General features: G+C 42.8%; 1 protein-coding gene across 1 annotated transcript; it reads right to left on the bottom strand.

Moving 5' to 3' along the window:
* Window positions 1–2,806: 2,806 nt before the first annotated feature.
* On the bottom strand, window positions 2,807–18,061 carry LOC122771181 (SH3 domain-containing protein 19-like). The gene is made up of 17 exons (XM_044028581.1): window positions 17,353–18,061; window positions 13,270–13,306; window positions 11,351–11,391; window positions 10,638–10,707; window positions 10,182–10,317; window positions 9,503–9,713; window positions 8,390–9,424; window positions 7,849–7,920; window positions 7,225–7,429; window positions 6,662–6,941; window positions 6,393–6,581; window positions 6,197–6,255; window positions 5,842–6,095; window positions 5,516–5,541; window positions 4,955–5,129; window positions 4,757–4,863; window positions 2,807–4,675 (listed from the first exon to the last, which is right to left on the bottom strand). Exons 1-17 carry the CDS (start codon window positions 17,438–17,440, stop codon window positions 4,568–4,570), a joined length of 3,093 nt encoding a protein of 1,030 aa, XP_043884516.1. The 5' UTR covers window positions 17,441–18,061; the 3' UTR covers window positions 2,807–4,567.
* Between the last annotated feature and the right edge of the window lie 602 nt (window positions 18,062–18,663).

Genomic DNA, 18,663 nt, shown 5'->3' with positions numbered 1-18,663 from the left:
TCTGTTGATGTAACCGTCAAACCCCGCTGTCCACAAAAATCACGTCCCCACACAGGTGAACTGTCTCAGTGACGCCGAACTCCCAGATTTACGAATAATACCAACGTAGTTTACGAGTATTTGAGGCAAGATTCTGGCAGACCAGTTTGAGAGGATTAGTTGTTGATTACAGGGTTTTGAGGGTAAATGTGTGCTTGTATGCAGATGATGTGACGCTGTTATTTATGTTTCGCCAAAACGGGTGCATTTTTCAAATAGTTTTTCATTTCCAAATAGAAATAGAAATTACCACAAGTGGGATAAAAGACCTAAATACACGTAAATAACTCTTTTAACTCACTATTTTGCTAAAATAAACATGATCTTTGTCGAGAAACAGTTCAGTTGTGCGAGACCGCAATTTTTATGGTGGCAAAGTGTGTGTATGTGCATTTGTAAATAAGTGTGTGTGTGGTTGACTTGCATATTATGAACGTGTGAGTATCAGTGTGTGCGTTTACATTAATAGGGGGGTGGGGTCAAACAAAAAAAACTTGAAACGTGTCAGTCGTCTTCGGAATTAATGGTGTTGAGCTGACAGTGTTGTGACCTCACTGTGACCTTTCCATGGCCTTTACCTTTGACCCGAGCCACTGGTGAGGAGATGGCAGGAGGGCGGAGCTTAGTGGGCCGTTACAAAATTGTGGGAAATAAGAAAAAAATGACGTCAGTAAAATTTACGTCGGTGACCCAAACCGTTGCATTTTCTGTCACAAAGTTAAGTCTTTGGCGGTGTCGAAACAACGTCACAAGTTCTACCTTCAAAAGAAAAGTGTTATGGTTGAAGCCGTTGTAGCATGGCTACACATTGGCTCCTCCTGCTAACCTGAAGCAGCTGCCAACTAACAGTAACTACGGCAACTGCTGATTTGGGGCAACATTGACCAAACTCGAAGCCCCTCCCTCTGCTCTGAAATCACCGGTGTGGAAATATTTTGCGTTTCTCCCGTGAGTTTTGTCAAAGCACAGGACGTAGATGTAATCACAACAACAACGCCGTTAACACGGGCAACTCTTCAGAAACGTCTTAAAAATTAAAGTCATGCTAAAGCGATAATAAGCGCTACAGACCTTATGCCCCCCCCCACTCTCGTGGAGAACTGCAGCTCAACTCTTCGTACCAGTGGCTCGACCTCTGACCTTCTATGCCTGCTATGAACCCAGTCGTCTTAATTATTTTCTCTTTGCTTTAAAAACCAAACGCAGCCTTCTTCTTCTTCTCTTCTGTTGATACTGAGCAGCCTCACCCGGGGTCGATGAGCACCTGAACGCAACATTCTGTAAACACAAGGTGCATTCAATGTCAAGAAAAAAACAAATTAACAGAAAAGTTTCTTCAGGTTGAAGAACTTTCCTGTCTGACTCCGCCTCAGATGCGATGTTTCTATTTTCCAACTAAAGACTCAAAGTTATCGACCCGGGGTGGCTGCAGTGGTTCGGCTCTTTGAGTGTGAGAGTGTGTGTGTGTGTGTGTGTGTGTGAGACCATTTCACATCATGCCTCATTTTAGACCAGAGGTCTCAAACTTGTGGCCCACGGGCCACATGTAGCCCGCCATTCAATTTTATGCGGCGATTTATATTTTGAACAATGTGTCATTCCATATCAGCACAAACACTTTTATTTTGAAAATCTCGACAGAAATGGCCCTGGCTCTACTGGCCAAACGAGATGCTCACTGGTCCCCAAGGTCATTTTAGTTTGAGGCCCCTGATTTAGACAGAAACTGATTCCTATAAAGTGCAGTAGTTGAGTTAAGACTTTAAACACGACTGGTTTTCCTAAAATGGAATCTCTTTAATTGAAATAATTTAACATTAAAGACAATCTGTTTTCTTTAACGACGAACACTGACCTTTGACCCTGGCAGCTAAAAAGAACAACAAAAAAACAAAACAATCTTTATTGAATGAATCCTGGCATGCTTTTTATTTTTGGTTGTTTTTTTCTCTCTGTGGGATGATTTTAGGAAAACTAGGAAAACACGGCTCAGCGTGGACGGAGACAACAGTGTTTTGAGGACATGTTGTTGCCCACGGCAACGCTGACGTGTAACGTGAAGTGTGTCGATTTGAAACATGTATGTTTGTTGGGGACAAAAAAACAAAACAAACGATTGTTTGTATCATGAAAAGACTGAAAATAAAATGGATGCAGTGGCATCATGTGACCCTGCGGTGTCGCTGTTGTTGTTGCGTATTTGTTCTTTTAAAACACAACAAAGGTTTCCAAAACAATTTAAAAGTAATTTATAGCCATTTTATAACAGTAAAGTTAGTACTAGCGGCTACATTCAGCCCACTTAACAACAAAGTGTTTTTTTTTGCTAATATAGCAATGCGTTACGGGTTCCAAGATGGCTGCCATTCGTACAGACTCTGCTACATTTACCTTTCCCAGTAAACCAAGTCGTACACATGGTATTCTTTAATTTTTAATCTTGAAAAATTGTTGCTACACTATTTCTGTGCACAAAGCCCCCTGTAGAGCATCATTAGCAACAATGGCTAGCCCGAGATACGTTTATATTTCCAACAAATGTAAAATAAGTTTTGTGCAATGATTTTTTTTTTTAAATTCTGACAAAATTTTCCTGAAGTTGCGAGAAGATGTTGATAGCAGATAGCATGTATATAAAAATATATAAACATGCGGGGGAAAAAATAAGGCAGTAAGGAAAACCTTCTGAAGATATCCGTAATAATTACGAACTCTTAACAACTTAAACTATAATATATAACATAAAAATTCAAAAAACAAACTTCCATTAGCTCCTCCCACAGCAAAAACATCACCATTTAATAACTTTCAGACACTTTCCTCTTACGATGTTTTTCTAATACAACACGAGGGGGCACTCACAAGGACTCACTTCGTCCACATTTGCGTATTCTGTTTTTTAAAAATTATGAAAAAACTGGTTTAATATGAAATGATGAAAATTTTATTTGGATTAAAACTTGGGAATGTTTGATTACACGTGAAAAACACACACAGTTCCAGAGACGCCTCCGACACGTTAGCGAAAAAGTGACTGAAATTTTCAAAAATACAAACGAGAATAAATAACGGAATAAGGGCGAGTATAAGAGAACACCGACCACCTTAGTGTTTTATCTTCAGTCAAAGTGAAAATGGAGAAGATGAAGCGTTTGTGAACGCGAAGCAGGAGAGAGAAACGTCGCAAATAAATAGCAATAAATCGGATTTAGATTACTTTAATTTTAAAGTTTGCAATAAATCCGTCATCAGTCTGTGGCTCACTTTGTATCAGTCATAAATTTATGCAAATTGTAACAAAAACCTATTGCTAATGTGTTTATTTACGATTTTCGGGTGCTTTTTTCACACTCTTTTTTCATTGCTTTTCCTGCGATGAAATTAGGTTAAAAGTCGACGTCATTTCTGCTTGATGCGAAAGTCACATTATTAGCGTTCAGTTGCTCAAGTTCTTTAACAAAATAAAAATAAAATTGCGCGCTGCAGAGTTGAAAAAAACAAAAGAGCCGATGTCCCGATATTATATCGAGAATTTGGGCAGTTCCCGTATCGGGGCGGGACTGAAAGTTAGCAATGAACTTTATGTAAGTTAACGTTAGCTTAGCATTAGCACCTTGGTATCAGTTTTAATCTGGGAAAAAAAAACTAAATAAATAGGGATTAAAATGCCCCACATTTCGAAAAACGCGCACCACCGTGAAAGGAAATTGCAAGGTTTACGACTTTCCGTGAAATGAAAAATAAACCCAAAACACTTTTTTAGTGATGATTCAAACTGTGACTCCGGAGAATTAAAGGTACATTACGTCGACTGTGAATCTGCTGAGCTCAGCAGCTTCTGTTTCGACGCAGCGAGCTACGAAGAGCTGAAGTCGCAGAGTAAAAGCCGCTCACGCGTCCCACTGAGAACTCCAACTCCTGTGTCCAATGTAGACAAACAGAAGAGTCCCCACTGCGACATCCACCGAAATGTCCCGTTGAACATCCCGATCAAATATTCCACAGAAATGTCCCGCTCAGGCGTCCAACTGTTCCGTCTCACATGTCCTACAGAAACGTCCCATTGAGAAATCCTGCTCAAATGTTCCGTTTCGTATTCCCACTCAAACGTCCCACTCAGACGATCAATTGAAATGTTCCACTTAGATGTCCTATAGACACGTTCTGCTCAGACGTCCCCCTCAGATGTTCCACTGAAACATCTTGAAAGGACTATCTGTTGAAATGTCTTACTTAGATGTCCCACTGAAATGTCCCGCTCGACCGTCTTTACATTAAATCCCGTCATAACAAGTTTGTGGAGAAAAGAGTTCGAGATCTTCATGGTTTCGCGTTGAAATCCACTTCCACGAAGGAAAAGATCGCAACGTCCGACACTGAGCGTTTTGTTAATCCCATCAGATTTTTTTTTTGTTTCTGAAGTCAGGTAAAAGAAAAAAAACAAAAGCAAACAATCCAAGCTGCTTTTGCTACGTTTAAAATACTTTTACACGGCCGTTCGTTGTTCCCGATATTTGTTATTTTCTTGTCAGAGAAGAGAAACGTAGTTTTTGGGGACGATCCCACGTCTCCCTCCCACAACTCCCACAATCCACTGCTCATTCACAGCCTCCACCTCAGTGATGATGTCACCCACCTGCAGGACGAGAGACGGTGGGTGTTTAAAAACATGTCGCCTGATCACGTGACCACCGACGTCCTCGTGAATCTCGCTCACCTTCAGCATGATCTCGTCCTCGCTCTCCGCCACAAAGTCAAACAGCGCCTTCGCCGCTCCTTTAGCCGCCACCCCCACCGTCTGCTGCTGCTCTGTGATTGGCCGAGCTGCGGAAGAGGAAGAGGAAGTTGTGGTTTAATCTGCCAATTAATCATCAAATGTAATCTCCCTGTGTGTGTGTGTGTGTGTGTGTGTTACCCTGGCAGGGTTGTGTGAAGGCGGCCGGGTAAAGCCCCTCCCTCCCCTCCAGTCTTCCTCTCCTCCACTCTGCGTCAACGTGCTCCGTCACCAAGATCAGCGCTCCCTTGTGGAAGGACAGGTCGTCCGCCGCCTGACCGGGGAAGTCAAACAGAGCCACCTCCCACTCCTCTGTCTACACACACACACACACACACACACACACACACACACACACACACAAAATCAACAACTACATGTGATTAAAAGTCAGATGAGGTCATGTGACCGTCACTGAAACCAGACTACTTCCTATTAGCACTTGACAAAAACAAAAAATAACATTAACAAAAGAAAAACAACATGAAATTCTTGAAGAAACACAATTTAATTATTTAAGTGTTTTGAAAAAAAGGTTTACACAGAAAGTAGTCAAAAAAGACAGGTTGAAAGTAAGTAGTGTGTATTAAGAAAATAAATGTATTTAGGCGTTTTACAAAAAAACAAAACGTGCATTTTATTCTTCACTGCAGTAGAGCCTGCCCTCTGGTGGTGGGAGATAAGAATGTGGCGCTCACTCACCTGCAAGTCCTGTGGCGTCTTCGGTGCTGTTTTTAAGACGACAAAAACAAAAAAGTTCACAGTGAATGCAATGCAAGTAGCTGCTAACTGTGTAAATTTGTGCAATTTTACATGTTACGTTTGGTGAAAATGAACCTGTAACAGGAACAAAAGGTAAAGAGGAAAGTTTGTTCCTAAAACAAGCAGAAACCAGTTCAAAAACAAACCACACTGTTTAGTTAGTTACAGATGTTAGTGTAGATATGATCTCATCATACTTACATAAGACACTTAATACTATAAATCAATAAACTTGAGTAAACAAACAGTAGAAATCTTTAACTCACCAGAAGTAGTTTCTGTCACCGTCGTATCCAGCGCCGTTTTTGTCGTTTCCTCGGGCGACGTCACCGACTGAGGTGGCGGCGGCTCCGTGACCTCAGTGAAGTTAAGCGGGAATATCCCTACTCGCCCGTGGATCTGGCCCCGCCCCCACTCCTGCCCCATGAGCTCGAGGAGAGCGATGACGTCGCCCTGGGAGAAGGTGAGCTCGTCATCCTCCTCCCCCTCGTAGTCGAAGAGGGCAACGCAGCGCGGGCCACTGCGACAGAAACACGGAACACGGGCGTCGTTAGAGGAGGCTGTTGTTTATTTAGTGTGAGTGTGTGTATGTGTGCTTGCGTGTGTGTGTGCGTGTCAGACCTGACAGGAGCAGCATCTGGTTGTTCTTTCTGCTCAGGAGGCTGCACAGGCAGGATGGACTGTAAGAGGGGGAAAAAAATAAATAAAAGGCAAAGGAAAAACATGGCTGCCAGCAGGGGCACGAGAGAAAAATGCTGATTTTAACGAAAATCTAAAGTCAGTTAGATTTTCTAAGGTTTATGAAGCGTCTCAGTACCTGAGACTGTGATAGGTCGAGGTTCAGGTCCAGGCTGGGTTTACCCTCGCTGTCCTGGTGGACACCTGGCTCTGGCTGTGTGTCCATGGCCAGGAGACACTGAGACAAGCTGGTGACAGGGGAGGCGGGGGTTTGATCCTCTGGAGGCGCAGGACTGGGGTCGTCCAGGACGATCAGGACTTCCTGTTTCTGTGGCAAATTTAGAAACGACACAAAGTCAGACCTCAAATGTCTGATCTGTGTGTGTGTGTGTGTGTGTGTGTGTTTACCGTGTAGCTGCTGTAAAGTGGATGTCCAGGTTTTGGTCTCGGGGGCAGAGGTGGTCCTTTCTTTGGGACTCTTTGTTGCTGATTGGCTGTTACACACGTGGGATGAGGAGGAGTCTGCGAGGGTGAACACTGACTGGTTGGTAACACTCCGGGGGCGGGGCTAGCCACGGAAGGCGGTGGAGCTGAGGTGGAGGTCGAGGTGACGGCTGGAGGTGGAGGTCGCTCTGGAATGGATTTGATCGGTGGAGGGCGAAGGGGGAGGAGCTTAACACTTGACGGCCTGAAGAAGATGGCGGAACATGAGTCAGCATTTTCAACAGCGAGTCAACAGGTAATTTGAACTGTGAAGTGTTTTTAAGGTTAAAGGTTTTTATTTTTTCATTATTTTTCATTAGCCCTTGAAATTATTTTATCTGCCAAAGAAGGCACTGAAGAAAAGACTGGTTTAACTTGCTTAAACCTTATTTTCAAATCTGAAGCTTATTAAAGTGTCAGACTCGTCTGAACATCGCTCCACTTCAGCTCACAGCTGACGGCGGTTTATCTCATCAGTGAAGTCTTACCGTGGAGGAAGAGGAGGGTCAGCACTGGAACTCTCTGCTTTAACTGATATCACCGGGTTCTTCCTCTGAGCTGGAGCTGGAGGTTTGGCTGGAGCTGGAGCAGCAGGTTTCGGGGTCACGGGTCCTGCAGGTTTGGCCGGAAGTGGGTTTGGATCTGGAGACATTTGGGAAGCAGCTCCAGTGGGTTTGGGAGCCAGAGTCGGAGCTGCAGCCGGAGGCGGAGCCGATTTCAGTCAATTCAGATTAAATGAAAAGCAACATTTTTAGTGATAAATAGACGGACATGTAAAATAAAATCTCCTAATGGCAGCTTTAATAAGCTGCTATTTGAATCATGTTGCATCATGGGAAACAGCACTTGTATACACACACACACACACACAGTGGGGCTCATTTTCTTTGCACACAATCACAGCACTTGTTTTTCACAATGCCGGGGTTGCACGCGCGCACAAGCACGCACGCACACACGCTTCAAATGTTTGCATATTTCAGCCACTTCACAAGGGAGATTTGCATCTCTAAGCTTTCAAACACTCCCTTGTACGACAGCTACATCCAGCTTAGTCCTCACACACACACACACACACAGACAGACAGACAGACAGACAGACACACACTCACCACTGGCTCTGCGTGGTGAGGTCACAGCAGCCGGTTTGGTCGCGACACTGAGACGTACACTTCCTTCTCTCACTGTCAGAAGAAATGAAAAGTCGTCGAATGTTTCCCAGCATGCTTTGTTGATACACGACGGACTTACCCAACAAAATCTATGTCAGCTTAAGTCTATGACGTCTTAAGAACACGTTCACGCCTTTATCTCACTGTTAGACAGATTTTTAGAACAGGGAACTGAGGTTTGTAAACCACTCACTCTCCCACACCAAACCCCCCGAGAGAAAATCAGCGATTTTAGCTCACAGGGACACAGGAGCGGTTGTCTACTGCTGCCTCTTGTGGTCACTTTGTGTCACTGAAGTGAATTGGATTGCAGGATTTCAAAAGCTGAATTCACTGATTTTCTCTATGGGGTTTGGTGTGGGAGAGTGAGTGGTTTCCTGTTGTTTTGATTTACTGATAAAACAAAATGAACAAATGGTGAAAATGAAGGTGCTTAAAAGACAAATATTAATCAATTGATCATAAACAGGAAGACACTGACCAGTTTGATTGGCAGTTTCCTGCGTCTCAGCCGGAGGCCCCGCCTTCGCTCTGCTGCTGACCTCCACTGAGGGTCGTGGGGGAAGGGTCGGGGAGCTTTTATCCAGGTTTCCTCTGGGGGCGACCGCGGGTCTGGGAGGAAGTCTGGGGTTTGTAGTGGATGAGGAGGAGGAAGACGCTTCACTGAGAGAGTGGGTGAGTTTGGGTGGAGGGGGCCTGGGGGCGGGGACAGGGGCGGAGACAGACGGCAGGAGCGTTTCGGTGGGGGACTGCGGTTTCGGTGCGAGTGTGGGTTTTTCGACAGTCCTGACCAGCTGTGGTTCGGCCTCTGCTGACCCTGAGTCTTCCCAGAATACCTTGCTGGACGGTTTCGGAGCTTGTGGGAAGTTCTTGGGCTTTGGTGCGACAGTGGGCGGGGCCGATTTGGCCTGTTGTCCCTGGAGACGAGGGCGTGGCCGGGGTTCGGGTCTCTTTGACACGGCGTCTTTGCCGTCAGCGTTGCCACAGCTTTCATCGGCCACCTGCTGCTCGAAGGCTTGTATCCTCGCTTTCAGAGCCGCCATGTCCTCGCCGTCTTCCTCCTCGTCTTCCTCGCTCTCTGACTGGCCACTGCTGCCGCTGTGGCGTTCGGGGAAGCCCCAGTCGTCGGAGCTGAAGGCCTCAAGCAGCTCCTGCAGGTACTTCCCCTGACTGACTCCTCCTCTGGTGGCGGGGTCGGCTACGGCGCGGGCTGCTAACGTGGCCAAACCGTCATCACGCAATTTCACCAGAGTCTGGACTTGGACTTCGCTACCGCTGACTGGCTGGAGGTTGAGCTTAGAGCGAGGGCGTGGTCTAGGGCGCTCCAAGCCGGCGGCGGTGGGAGGAGCTAGTGAGCGCTCGGTGTGAGAGCAGGTGGACGGAGTCAAACGTGAGAACAGGTCTGCGTCACCGCTGACAGAGGTGAGTGCTGATAGGCTGGTGGTGATGTCATCAGCGTGAGACGATGTGGGCGGGGAGGGGAAAGACGGTCGCGGCGGTCTCACCGGTCGCCTCGCTACAACAACAACAATAACAACAATTATTTACAAGTAAACATAAAACATGAACGTGACAAACGCCGAGCGGCACTTACGCTGCACACCGTCGTCTCCGGGGGCTGGAGTGGAGCCCGTGTCCGTCTGTGTGGCAATGGTTATAGTGGACGTGGGGCGTGACAAGGAAGAGGAGGAGCAAGAGGAGGAAGAGGAGGAGGAGAAGGACAAAGAGGGCGGCGGCAGCAACGGGGGCAGGAGAACCTGCTCCTGTGTCTTCTCTCTGATTACCTCCTCATAGGAAGGAGGAGGCTGAGAAAAAGCGAAACCATCATTAACACACGATACAGACAACAAAAGGGGATTTTCAGCCACTAAACTAAATAATCGCTAATAAAATCTAAGATATAAGATATAAAAGTCTAACATATCTACAGAACATGTTCACGTCTTTATCTCACTATTAGACAGACTTTTCCAACAGGAAACTAAAGTTTGTAAACCACTTACTCTCCCACACCAAACCCCATAGAGAAAATCAGTGATTTTAGCTTGCAGGGACACAGGAGCTGCTGGAAATCAGTGATTTTCTCTATGTTTCAGAGATGTCTATGTCAGTTTCCCGTTGGAAAAGTTTGTCTCACAGTGAGATAAAGACGTGAACGTGTTCTTAAGATATCGTAGACTTAAACTGAAGCAGTTTTCTATTCCATCCGTCTGTGTATGAGAAGAGCATTTGCACCAACGTTGTGGAACGGTCGTCACATGTCAGCTGATCACCTGTATGGCCGGAGGGATGGTGGATCCCCAGATCTGTGCGGCGGGAGGAGGGGGAGGCGGGAATCCTCCAGAGGCTCCAGGGAACCAGGACACGGAGGTCAGAGGCTCTGCAGACAGGATGGTGATCTCTGGTCGCCTGGCAACGGGTGGCGACAACAGGAAGTCATGAAAAAACGCACATATACAGATTCACAATAAAACACATTGTCATAATAATTATAACAACAATAGTAATAATCATAATAATAATAATAATAATATTACATCACAAGGAAAAGAAGCAAAAACAAATGTACATGTACTTTATAAAGAGTTTAGACTTGATTCTGACAAGTTTGTTTACTGTTAACATGGGAAAAAGATTAAATATTTTTGTATAATTTGAACATTTAAGTTTGTTTTTTAAATAATAAAATTTGTTTTTAATTATAAAACAGACTAAGCAGCGTCTCTCACCTCCTGTCTCTGTCCCGCTCTCGGTCTCTTTCTCTGGACGTCTCTGAGACGGATGTGGGCCTGGTGGACGCTGACACACAGACACAGACAAACGTCAGACAGACAGATGGATGCAGTCTCTTCCATTTAAAAGTGTCTTATGGTCAATTTATGTCAACAGGTTTAAGTGGGAGAATTCGTCCAATTCAGGATTTTATTTGAACTCTGAAGTCGAGAAAATATAAATGAACTAAAGTAGAGAAGGAAAAAGTCTTTAATTATAGGAATATTGTATGTTTAAATATGTTTAGTGTGCATGTGATGTGGCACACACACACACATACATAAATATACACATATGTAACTCTTTGAAAACTGCTATTCGTGCACTAAAATCATATTCCCATGGTGCTGTCCTTGCTGTTTTGTAATGTTATAGAAATATAATGAAATAAGTCCATAAATAAATAAATAATTGAAAACGTAAATACAGCGACGGTGTCGAATTAAAGAAAAGCACACAAATAAATAATAAATACGAGCAAATAACCACTAAAATATGACAATGTCAATGTCATGTAAGGACTTACACAAAACACTCGATTGATTGATTATGTAAATAGTTGGTAAAAAAGCGTTTTTTTTTTATATTTTCAAAGGTCGACCTTCGACCTCCCACAAACACAGGTTTATTTTATGTCCAGAATGAAAGATTAAAAGACGACGAGACTCACTTCTCTTGATGACCGCTCTGATGGACGACAGTGGACCTTGACTGAGGAAAAAAGAAGAGAAGAGGAAACCATGAGTCACTTTATTTAACCTCGTACATCCCTCTCTCTCTCTCAGTGATAAACACAGCTCGCTCGTCCGTCCGTTTGTCCGTCACTGTCCACTCAGCTACATTTACGATGTCTTTTTCACTTTGTTTTCAGTTTAAGAGACGACGAATAAAGCTACAGTTTTGGACGATGTGGAACTTTTTCTCATCGTCCTGGAGCAAAAAAAAGACCAAAACTGAGTCAGGAATTTTTTCCTCTTTCGCTAACACACACACACACACACACAAGCAGACACACACACACCATGACTCAACCCTCCAAACTCACACTGATGGAAAAACAACACTCCCTCATTTCATTTTCTGTCCTCTCACTGTAAAAAAACAGTGATAATAACATTAAAACACATTTGTACTGCACTGGTGACTTCACAGTTAAATCTCCTTGGTCATTTTTATAAAGTTGCTGAGTCATCAAAGAAAAGAAAGAAAAAAAAGTTTCCAGCATCTTGTTTAATCACATGACGGCATTTTTTCAGGCGTGCCGCGACTGATGTGGCACCAACTCCAGAAGCAGCAGTTTGTTTCACTTAATCTGACTTTTACCGTCTTAAATGAGTGATTTGTTGTTTTGGTCCATAAAATGTCAGTGTTTTGCATTTCCTTAAAACCACAAAAAAAGAAAGTTTTTAAGCTACTGTACATAGGGAGTCAGCCAACAAAATCTGCATCAGTTAAAGTCTACGATGCCTTAAGAGTATGTTCACATCTTTATCTCCCTGTTAGACAGACTTTTCCAACAGGAAACTGAAGTTTGTAAACCACTCACTCCCCCACACCAAACCCCATAGAGAAAATCAGTGATTTTAGCTCACAGGGACACAGGAGCTGCTGCTCTGCTGCTGCCTCGTGTGGTCACTTTGTGTCACTAAAATAAATCTGAATGAAGGATTTCAAACACCAAACTCATAAAATAAGACATTTGAACTTATTGATGGACGCAGCAGTGGATCAACAACTCCTGTGTGGTGTGATGTTAAAATCACTGATTTTCTCTATTGGGTTTGGTGTGGGAGAGTGAGTGGTTTACATACTTCAGTTTCCCTGTTTTCTGCTAAAATGCAGAAAACTCCTCACCAAACTGAGACTCCCCTTTCCCAATAAAACACACACACACAGTCTTTAAACCCTTTGACTTCTTAGGCTGGTTGCCATGCCAACCAGCCGGCAGCCCAAATACTTTCAGGAGTGTGTCAGACTCTGAGACCTGAGGAGGTGAAAAGGCTGAGAGGACACAGAGGAAAGATTTTTTTATATAACTTTTTTAAATAAAAACAGTCCAGATCAGAGAGTCTACAAAAACCATATGGTTACATGTGGGTCACATCAAACATTCAACTCCTGCTACAAATTATTCATCGTACTCAAAGACAAAGACTGAACCCACTCTCTGACAAGCTTCAGTTCTAAAAACACACCAATGTTGCTATGGGGGTACGTTTTAGTGTGGACCAACAGAAAACTAAGACTTTAATTTTGAAAACTGCGTGGTTATGTTTTAGTGTGGACCAACAGAAAACTGAGACATTTATTTTGAAAATTGTGGGTTGCATTTTAACATGGAAAAACAGAAAACAGACATTTATTTTGAAAACTATATTGTTGTGTATTAGTGTGGATAAAAAGAAATTAATACTTTAATTTTGAAGTTTTGAGTTTTGTTCTTTACTGTTCTTCATTAAGAGGATTATCTGTTACTAAGCAACCGACTGCTTCCTGTTTACACTGGGTGGACCTGGTCATGTGACGTGTGTTTTCAGGCGTGTTAGTGTGGATGCAGCAGCAGCAAAAGAAATAAAAAAAGTGTCTCACCTGAGACGATGCTCTGGTTTACGTCTGCCGGGACGACCTGCGGAGAGAAATCACGATTAACACTTCTGATCCACTGACACAGACAACAGCGCCACCTATAGAGGCTAAATGGGATTAAAACACAGAAAGCAGAAGATCTCAGTCCACACTTTTGTGAAGATCAAAAAAAAAACCTGGACGACAGGACTGTGTGTGAGGACTCACAGGACTTGTTTCCTTTTCTTTCTCCCTTTCACACCTCGCACTGATAAACCGCGTCGGCTCGACTTCCTGAAGAGTTTCGCAAAAACTAAAAGTTTTGGAAACTTAATCTGCCAACACTTCTTTTCCTCCTTTCTCCAGATGAAATGAAAACCTCTTTTCTTTCCTCTTCTTCTCCCTTTTCCCCTTCTCTGGACGTCACAAAGCCCCGCCCACCTGCTTCCTGATTGGTGGAGAGCTCACACAGAGCCGGGCTGTGATTGGCTGCTGTGGTGTTTCTGCTGGAGTCATCAGCAGTTTGATCACTTCCAGATGTTTGAGCTGCAGCAGGACGACAGAGCTGCGTTCAAACACGCCGACGCACGACTCAGCAAAAACTCGCTGCTGCTCGTCGTCTGTGGTTCAGAGGTCAGAGGTCAAACATGGACAGGAAAACTAAAGCTTCCCACGACAACGTCTAACAGCTGTCACCGCCTGTGGAGCCAGGACTCAGCCAGGAGGCACTACTTCCTGCTCATGACGTCATGCCAATGAATACATGGAGTTGTGTTTAAGTGTGGACAAACAGACACCAAGACTTTTATTTTGAAAACAGTGTGGTTGTGTTTGAGAGTAGAAATCCCAATGTTTATTTTGTTTCACTGCGGACCAGAAACTGAGACTTTTATTGAGAAAATATTTTTACTGTGACTGAACAGACCCAAAGACTATTGTTTTGAAAAACATGGGTTGCTTGTTTGTGTTGACTAACAGAACCCGACACATACATTTTGAAAACCATAGGTTTCTTGTTGGTGTGGACCAACAGAAACATAGACATTTATTTTGAAAGCTATGGGTTGCTTATTAGTGTGGAGAAACAGAACCCAAGACATTTATTTTGAAAACCACAGTTAGCTTGTTCATGTGGACCAACAGAAACCGAGACACTTATTTTGAAAAATCTCAAGGTTTTGTTTGGATAAACAAAAAGTGGCCATTTTATTCTGAAAACTGCCGGGATGGGTTTCATGTGCTCAATGCTTGCTGTGGAAAATCTTGCGACATTTTGAATGATGCAGCTGCCTTTCATAAACATAAGCAGACTGTGGAGGAACTAATGAATCTCAGACACCAGAAAAATTCATCTTAGACTCTTAACAGTCGTTAAATCCACACACACAGAGCAGGAATGTTGTAAACAAACACGAGAATCTAAGATTCTCAATCTAATCTGACTCTGTTTCTGCTGCTCTTCAGTTTGTTTCAGTCACAATTCATTGATTTAAAACACAATGGCTCAGCCCTTGTTGCCATGGTGACTCTCTGAGACACTTCCCTTTCTGGTGAACCGCCACCTGATATCACCTCTGTTTTACTTCCTGTCTTCTTATTCTGTCCACAAATGTTTTCAAATGTCTTGTTTTTGTACACAAACACAAAATTCATCAGTTTTTAATGATTTCTTTGTTTTATGGAGCAGAGAAACCAGAAAAAATTTAAACTATTTTTACTTTAAACTATATTTAAGAAGCTGAAAAATCACAGAAACTCGAAAATATTTAAACTATTAAAAAAAGCACTCAATAAGTTGATTTTGTAATTGATTATTAATCAATTTAATAGTTGCAGCCCTGTTTTTTTTTTTTTACTCCATATAACAAAGAAATCGTGAAAACATCATCATTTCCTGAACCAAACAACTCATCAATTCATTGGACAGATGAACCGATTATGATAGAAATCGTTTGTTTCAGCCCTGACGATGAATAGTTAAATAATTCTGTGAACCTAAAGTGAGCACTTGAGTCAACACATTGACAAACATCTTCAGACTGGGATGCTGTAACGTTTCCAAAGATATAAGCGGTGATTAAGGTGAGGATGTCTCCTCGATGACTGCTGTCAAATTATACGCTTGTCTCGTTCACACACACACACACACACACAATTATAACCAGTGTTTCCCTGACGTTTAACTAATGGCTTTAAGGCTTGGCACAGGCCTTCACCATTACGGCCAAGACGGGATGTGTTTCTGTGTGTGTGTGTGAAAGAGAACTTTGACCCAAATGATGACATATTTGCCTGTTGATGCATGAATTTATGGCTTCAGGTTTCACAGGGTTACACCCACACACGCACTCATACACATATTTTTGCACACACTGAAACTAGTCGAAAACTAGAATTAGGTTCATAAAACGCACAAAAATCATAGTATCTGAATAAATCAAATCACCATTGGGAGCTGGGACAAAGATAAAAACTGATTTTAGCCACTCAACTAAAAACTCAGCTCATAAAATCTACGTCAGTTAAAGTCATTGATGTCGTAATAACATGTTCACGTCTTTATCTCACTGTTAGACAGACTTTTCCGACAGGAAACTGAAGTTTGTAAACCACTCACTCTCCCACACCAAACCCCATAGAGAAAATCAGCGATTTAAGCTTGTGGGGACACAGGAGCTGCTGGTCACTTTGTGTCAATGACATAAATTTCAATGAAGGTTTTCAAAAGCTGAAGTCATAAAATAAGACTTTTGAACTTAATGACGAAGGCAGCAGTGGATCCACAACTCCTGTGTGCTGTGATGCTAAAGTCACTGATTTTCTCGATGGGGTTTGGTGTGAGTGAGCGAATGGTTTACAAACTTGACTTTCGCTCCTCCTTTTGAGACTTTGACTAATCACAGAGCGGTTCAGAGAGAGAGTGCTGCCTAATGGTTGTTCTACTAAGTCTGCAATATCTTAGAAATATGTTTGACGTTTTCCGACAGGAAACTGAAGTTTGTAAACCATTCACTCTCCCACACCAAAGTCCATGGAGAAAATCAGTTACTTTAGCTTGCGGGGACACAGCAACTGCTGGTCCACTGCTGCCTCGTGTGTCAGTTTAGAGAGCTCAATAAAATAAACCGCAAAACAACTATTTATTATCAAACTGACTGACTAATCGACCAATCTTGTTGTACCTTCACCTGAAATTTGACAATTCGATTTGGCTTCTTAATGCTACACCAAACCCCCTTTAAAATTGTAGCATGTTAAAATGTAAACGCTAACCCCAACTCACACTGGTGATTTATTTCTATATAAACAACACAGACTTGATGGTTAAGTGACAAATTTATACTTGGCACACAGAAAAGTAAATTTGACGTGTATTTTAAGTCCAGCCTGTTCAAAAGTTTTATCAGCACAGTGTTAGATTTGACGGGGAAGCTACAAATTCCACAGAGCAGTAGGATCCTGGAGGATAATACCTCTCTGAGTTAGTGGATTATCCAAATATAAATAAGAGCAATCCATTGCATTATTGCGGTAAATGTAAAAAATATGCTTTTGGTGGATTAATAAAGAAAAACAGTTTGTTCTGTTGCTGAATGTGACTTGTGTAAACATTACTCAGTGATGCAACGTTACAAACATAATAGTGTTTTTAGTGGAAAACAGGATCATAATCAAGTGTGATTGTCCTGGACTGACAGGAAAAATGCAGGCTCCCCCTGGTGGCACCTTAAAATAAACCACGAGATAGCATCATTTTCAAGTAACTTTCAAGTGCAGTATTTACGAATTTTCCTTGTTCTAGAATATCAGAAACAGAAACTTAATCATATACTGTCCCAGGAATATTCCTGGGATGTTCTGATGTTATGTTTTACGGTAAAGTTTCAAGGTCGTAAAACATTTTCTTGCAAAATAAAAAGTCTGCCAGTAGGGGGCGATAGTTACAAGTATTAAGTTTCGGTGAAAGACCCTTGTTTGCATTAAAAACGTGCAATTTGACACATGACATCTTCATTTTTCACCACTTATTACTAACTATTATTTAAATCCGCTGGAGTCCGTGTGAAAAAATGTATGATTTTAGTTAATTTTGGTGTTTTATTTTACCTCCGGAGGAGCGGGGCTGCCGCCGGACCACTTGTTCCCGGGTGTCCCTCATGTTTTCCTCCTCTTCCTCGGACCGAGCCTCGGCCATGTCGCTGCTGCTTCTTCTCCTCTCCTTCTATGCGTTTGTCCCGGTTTGTCTCGGGTAAAACGAGCTGGGTCAACAGTCCTCCTCCTCCTGCTGCTGCTGCTGTTGTCTCGTCGCTAACATCCACCACTACAACCACAACAACAACATTAGCTCCGCGACCCGCGACAAGTTCACCCGATACACCGTCAACTTCCTTCGCAGGCCGAAGTCGAGTCCCGGCTCGGACACACACTCCGGCGTCGTGTTCGGCAGCGACGGCGGCGTCGACCTCTTTAAATGCCGCTGTTTGTGTAAAACAATGCGTGAAACTGGGCAGACTTTTGGCTGGAGTTTCCCTGTCCTTCCTCCGCCTCCTCCACTCTACCCGGCCGCGGCGCAAGCTCAGCTGCTGCACGCGCACCGGCCCCGTGACGTCACGGACTGGGAGAAAAAGGGAGCGCGAGCAGACAAAAAACAAGGAAAAGTAAAATGGAGGGAAAAACAATTAGCCTAGCAAACAAAAGCGTGTCAAATTACCACAATGACACGATAACAGTTTGCTTTAAAGCGCTAGATCAATATTTGTGCGTTAGAAGGTCAAATAAATGACGCAAATGACAGTAAAGAGACATAAATGAGTCGCAACATACTCATAAATACATGTTTAACAAATACAAAATTCACAAAACATAAAAAAAAAAAACCTTAAATCTGATCAAATTAATAGATTAACATGATCACAGTTTGGTTTAAAGCGCTAAATCAATATTTCATGTGAAACAGTCAAATAAATGTCCAAAAATGATGCTAACGAGGCAAAATGACAGTCAAGAGGAATGAATGACCAGAAAGGCACAACATAATCTATCTAGCTAAACTATCACAAACAAACAAAAACAAACTACCTTCAATGTAACAAGATCGTGATTGAAAAAGAGACAGTTATTTACAGGTATATCATGCAAAACAACCTCAAATAGACTGAAAATTAGAGGAAATGTGACGCTAAATGACCTTGTGTATAATAACAAAATAAAGACAAACATTTTAAGAACATAACATAAGAAAAATGACCTAAAATACACTGACAAAATTGGCAAAACAAACCAAAACAACAACAAAAAGGAATAGAAATATGACACATAACGGTCACACAGAGGTCTGTGGTTAAATATCCACAAAAATGTGCAGCAGTGACTAAATGATGGCGTTTATTACATGTGTAGAACAGAATAAAGCCAAAG

This window comes from Solea senegalensis, linkage group LG6 (genome assembly GCF_019176455.1).
Source record: "Solea senegalensis isolate Sse05_10M linkage group LG6, IFAPA_SoseM_1, whole genome shotgun sequence".
Lineage (NCBI taxonomy): Eukaryota > Metazoa > Chordata > Actinopteri > Pleuronectiformes > Soleidae > Solea > Solea senegalensis.
The sequence above is the reverse complement of the archived record's forward strand: the minus strand, read 5'-3'. Positions and strand labels throughout refer to the sequence as shown.

What these genes read in the sequence shown, in the direction of transcription:
- LOC122771181 (XM_044028581.1), bottom strand. Translation starts at nt 17,440, where the DNA reads ATGGCCGAGGCTCGGTCCGAGGAAGAGGAGGAAAACATGAGGGACACC. An exon ending in CACTTTACAGCAGCTACACG is followed by an intron (nt 6,582 to 6,661) that starts GTAAACACACAC and finishes AATTTGCCACAG; the next exon opens with AAACAGGAAGTCCTGATCGT. An exon ending in CTTCACACAACCCTGCCAGG is followed by an intron (nt 4,864 to 4,954) that starts GTAACACACACA and finishes CCTCTTCCGCAG; the next exon opens with CTCGGCCAATCACAGAGCAG.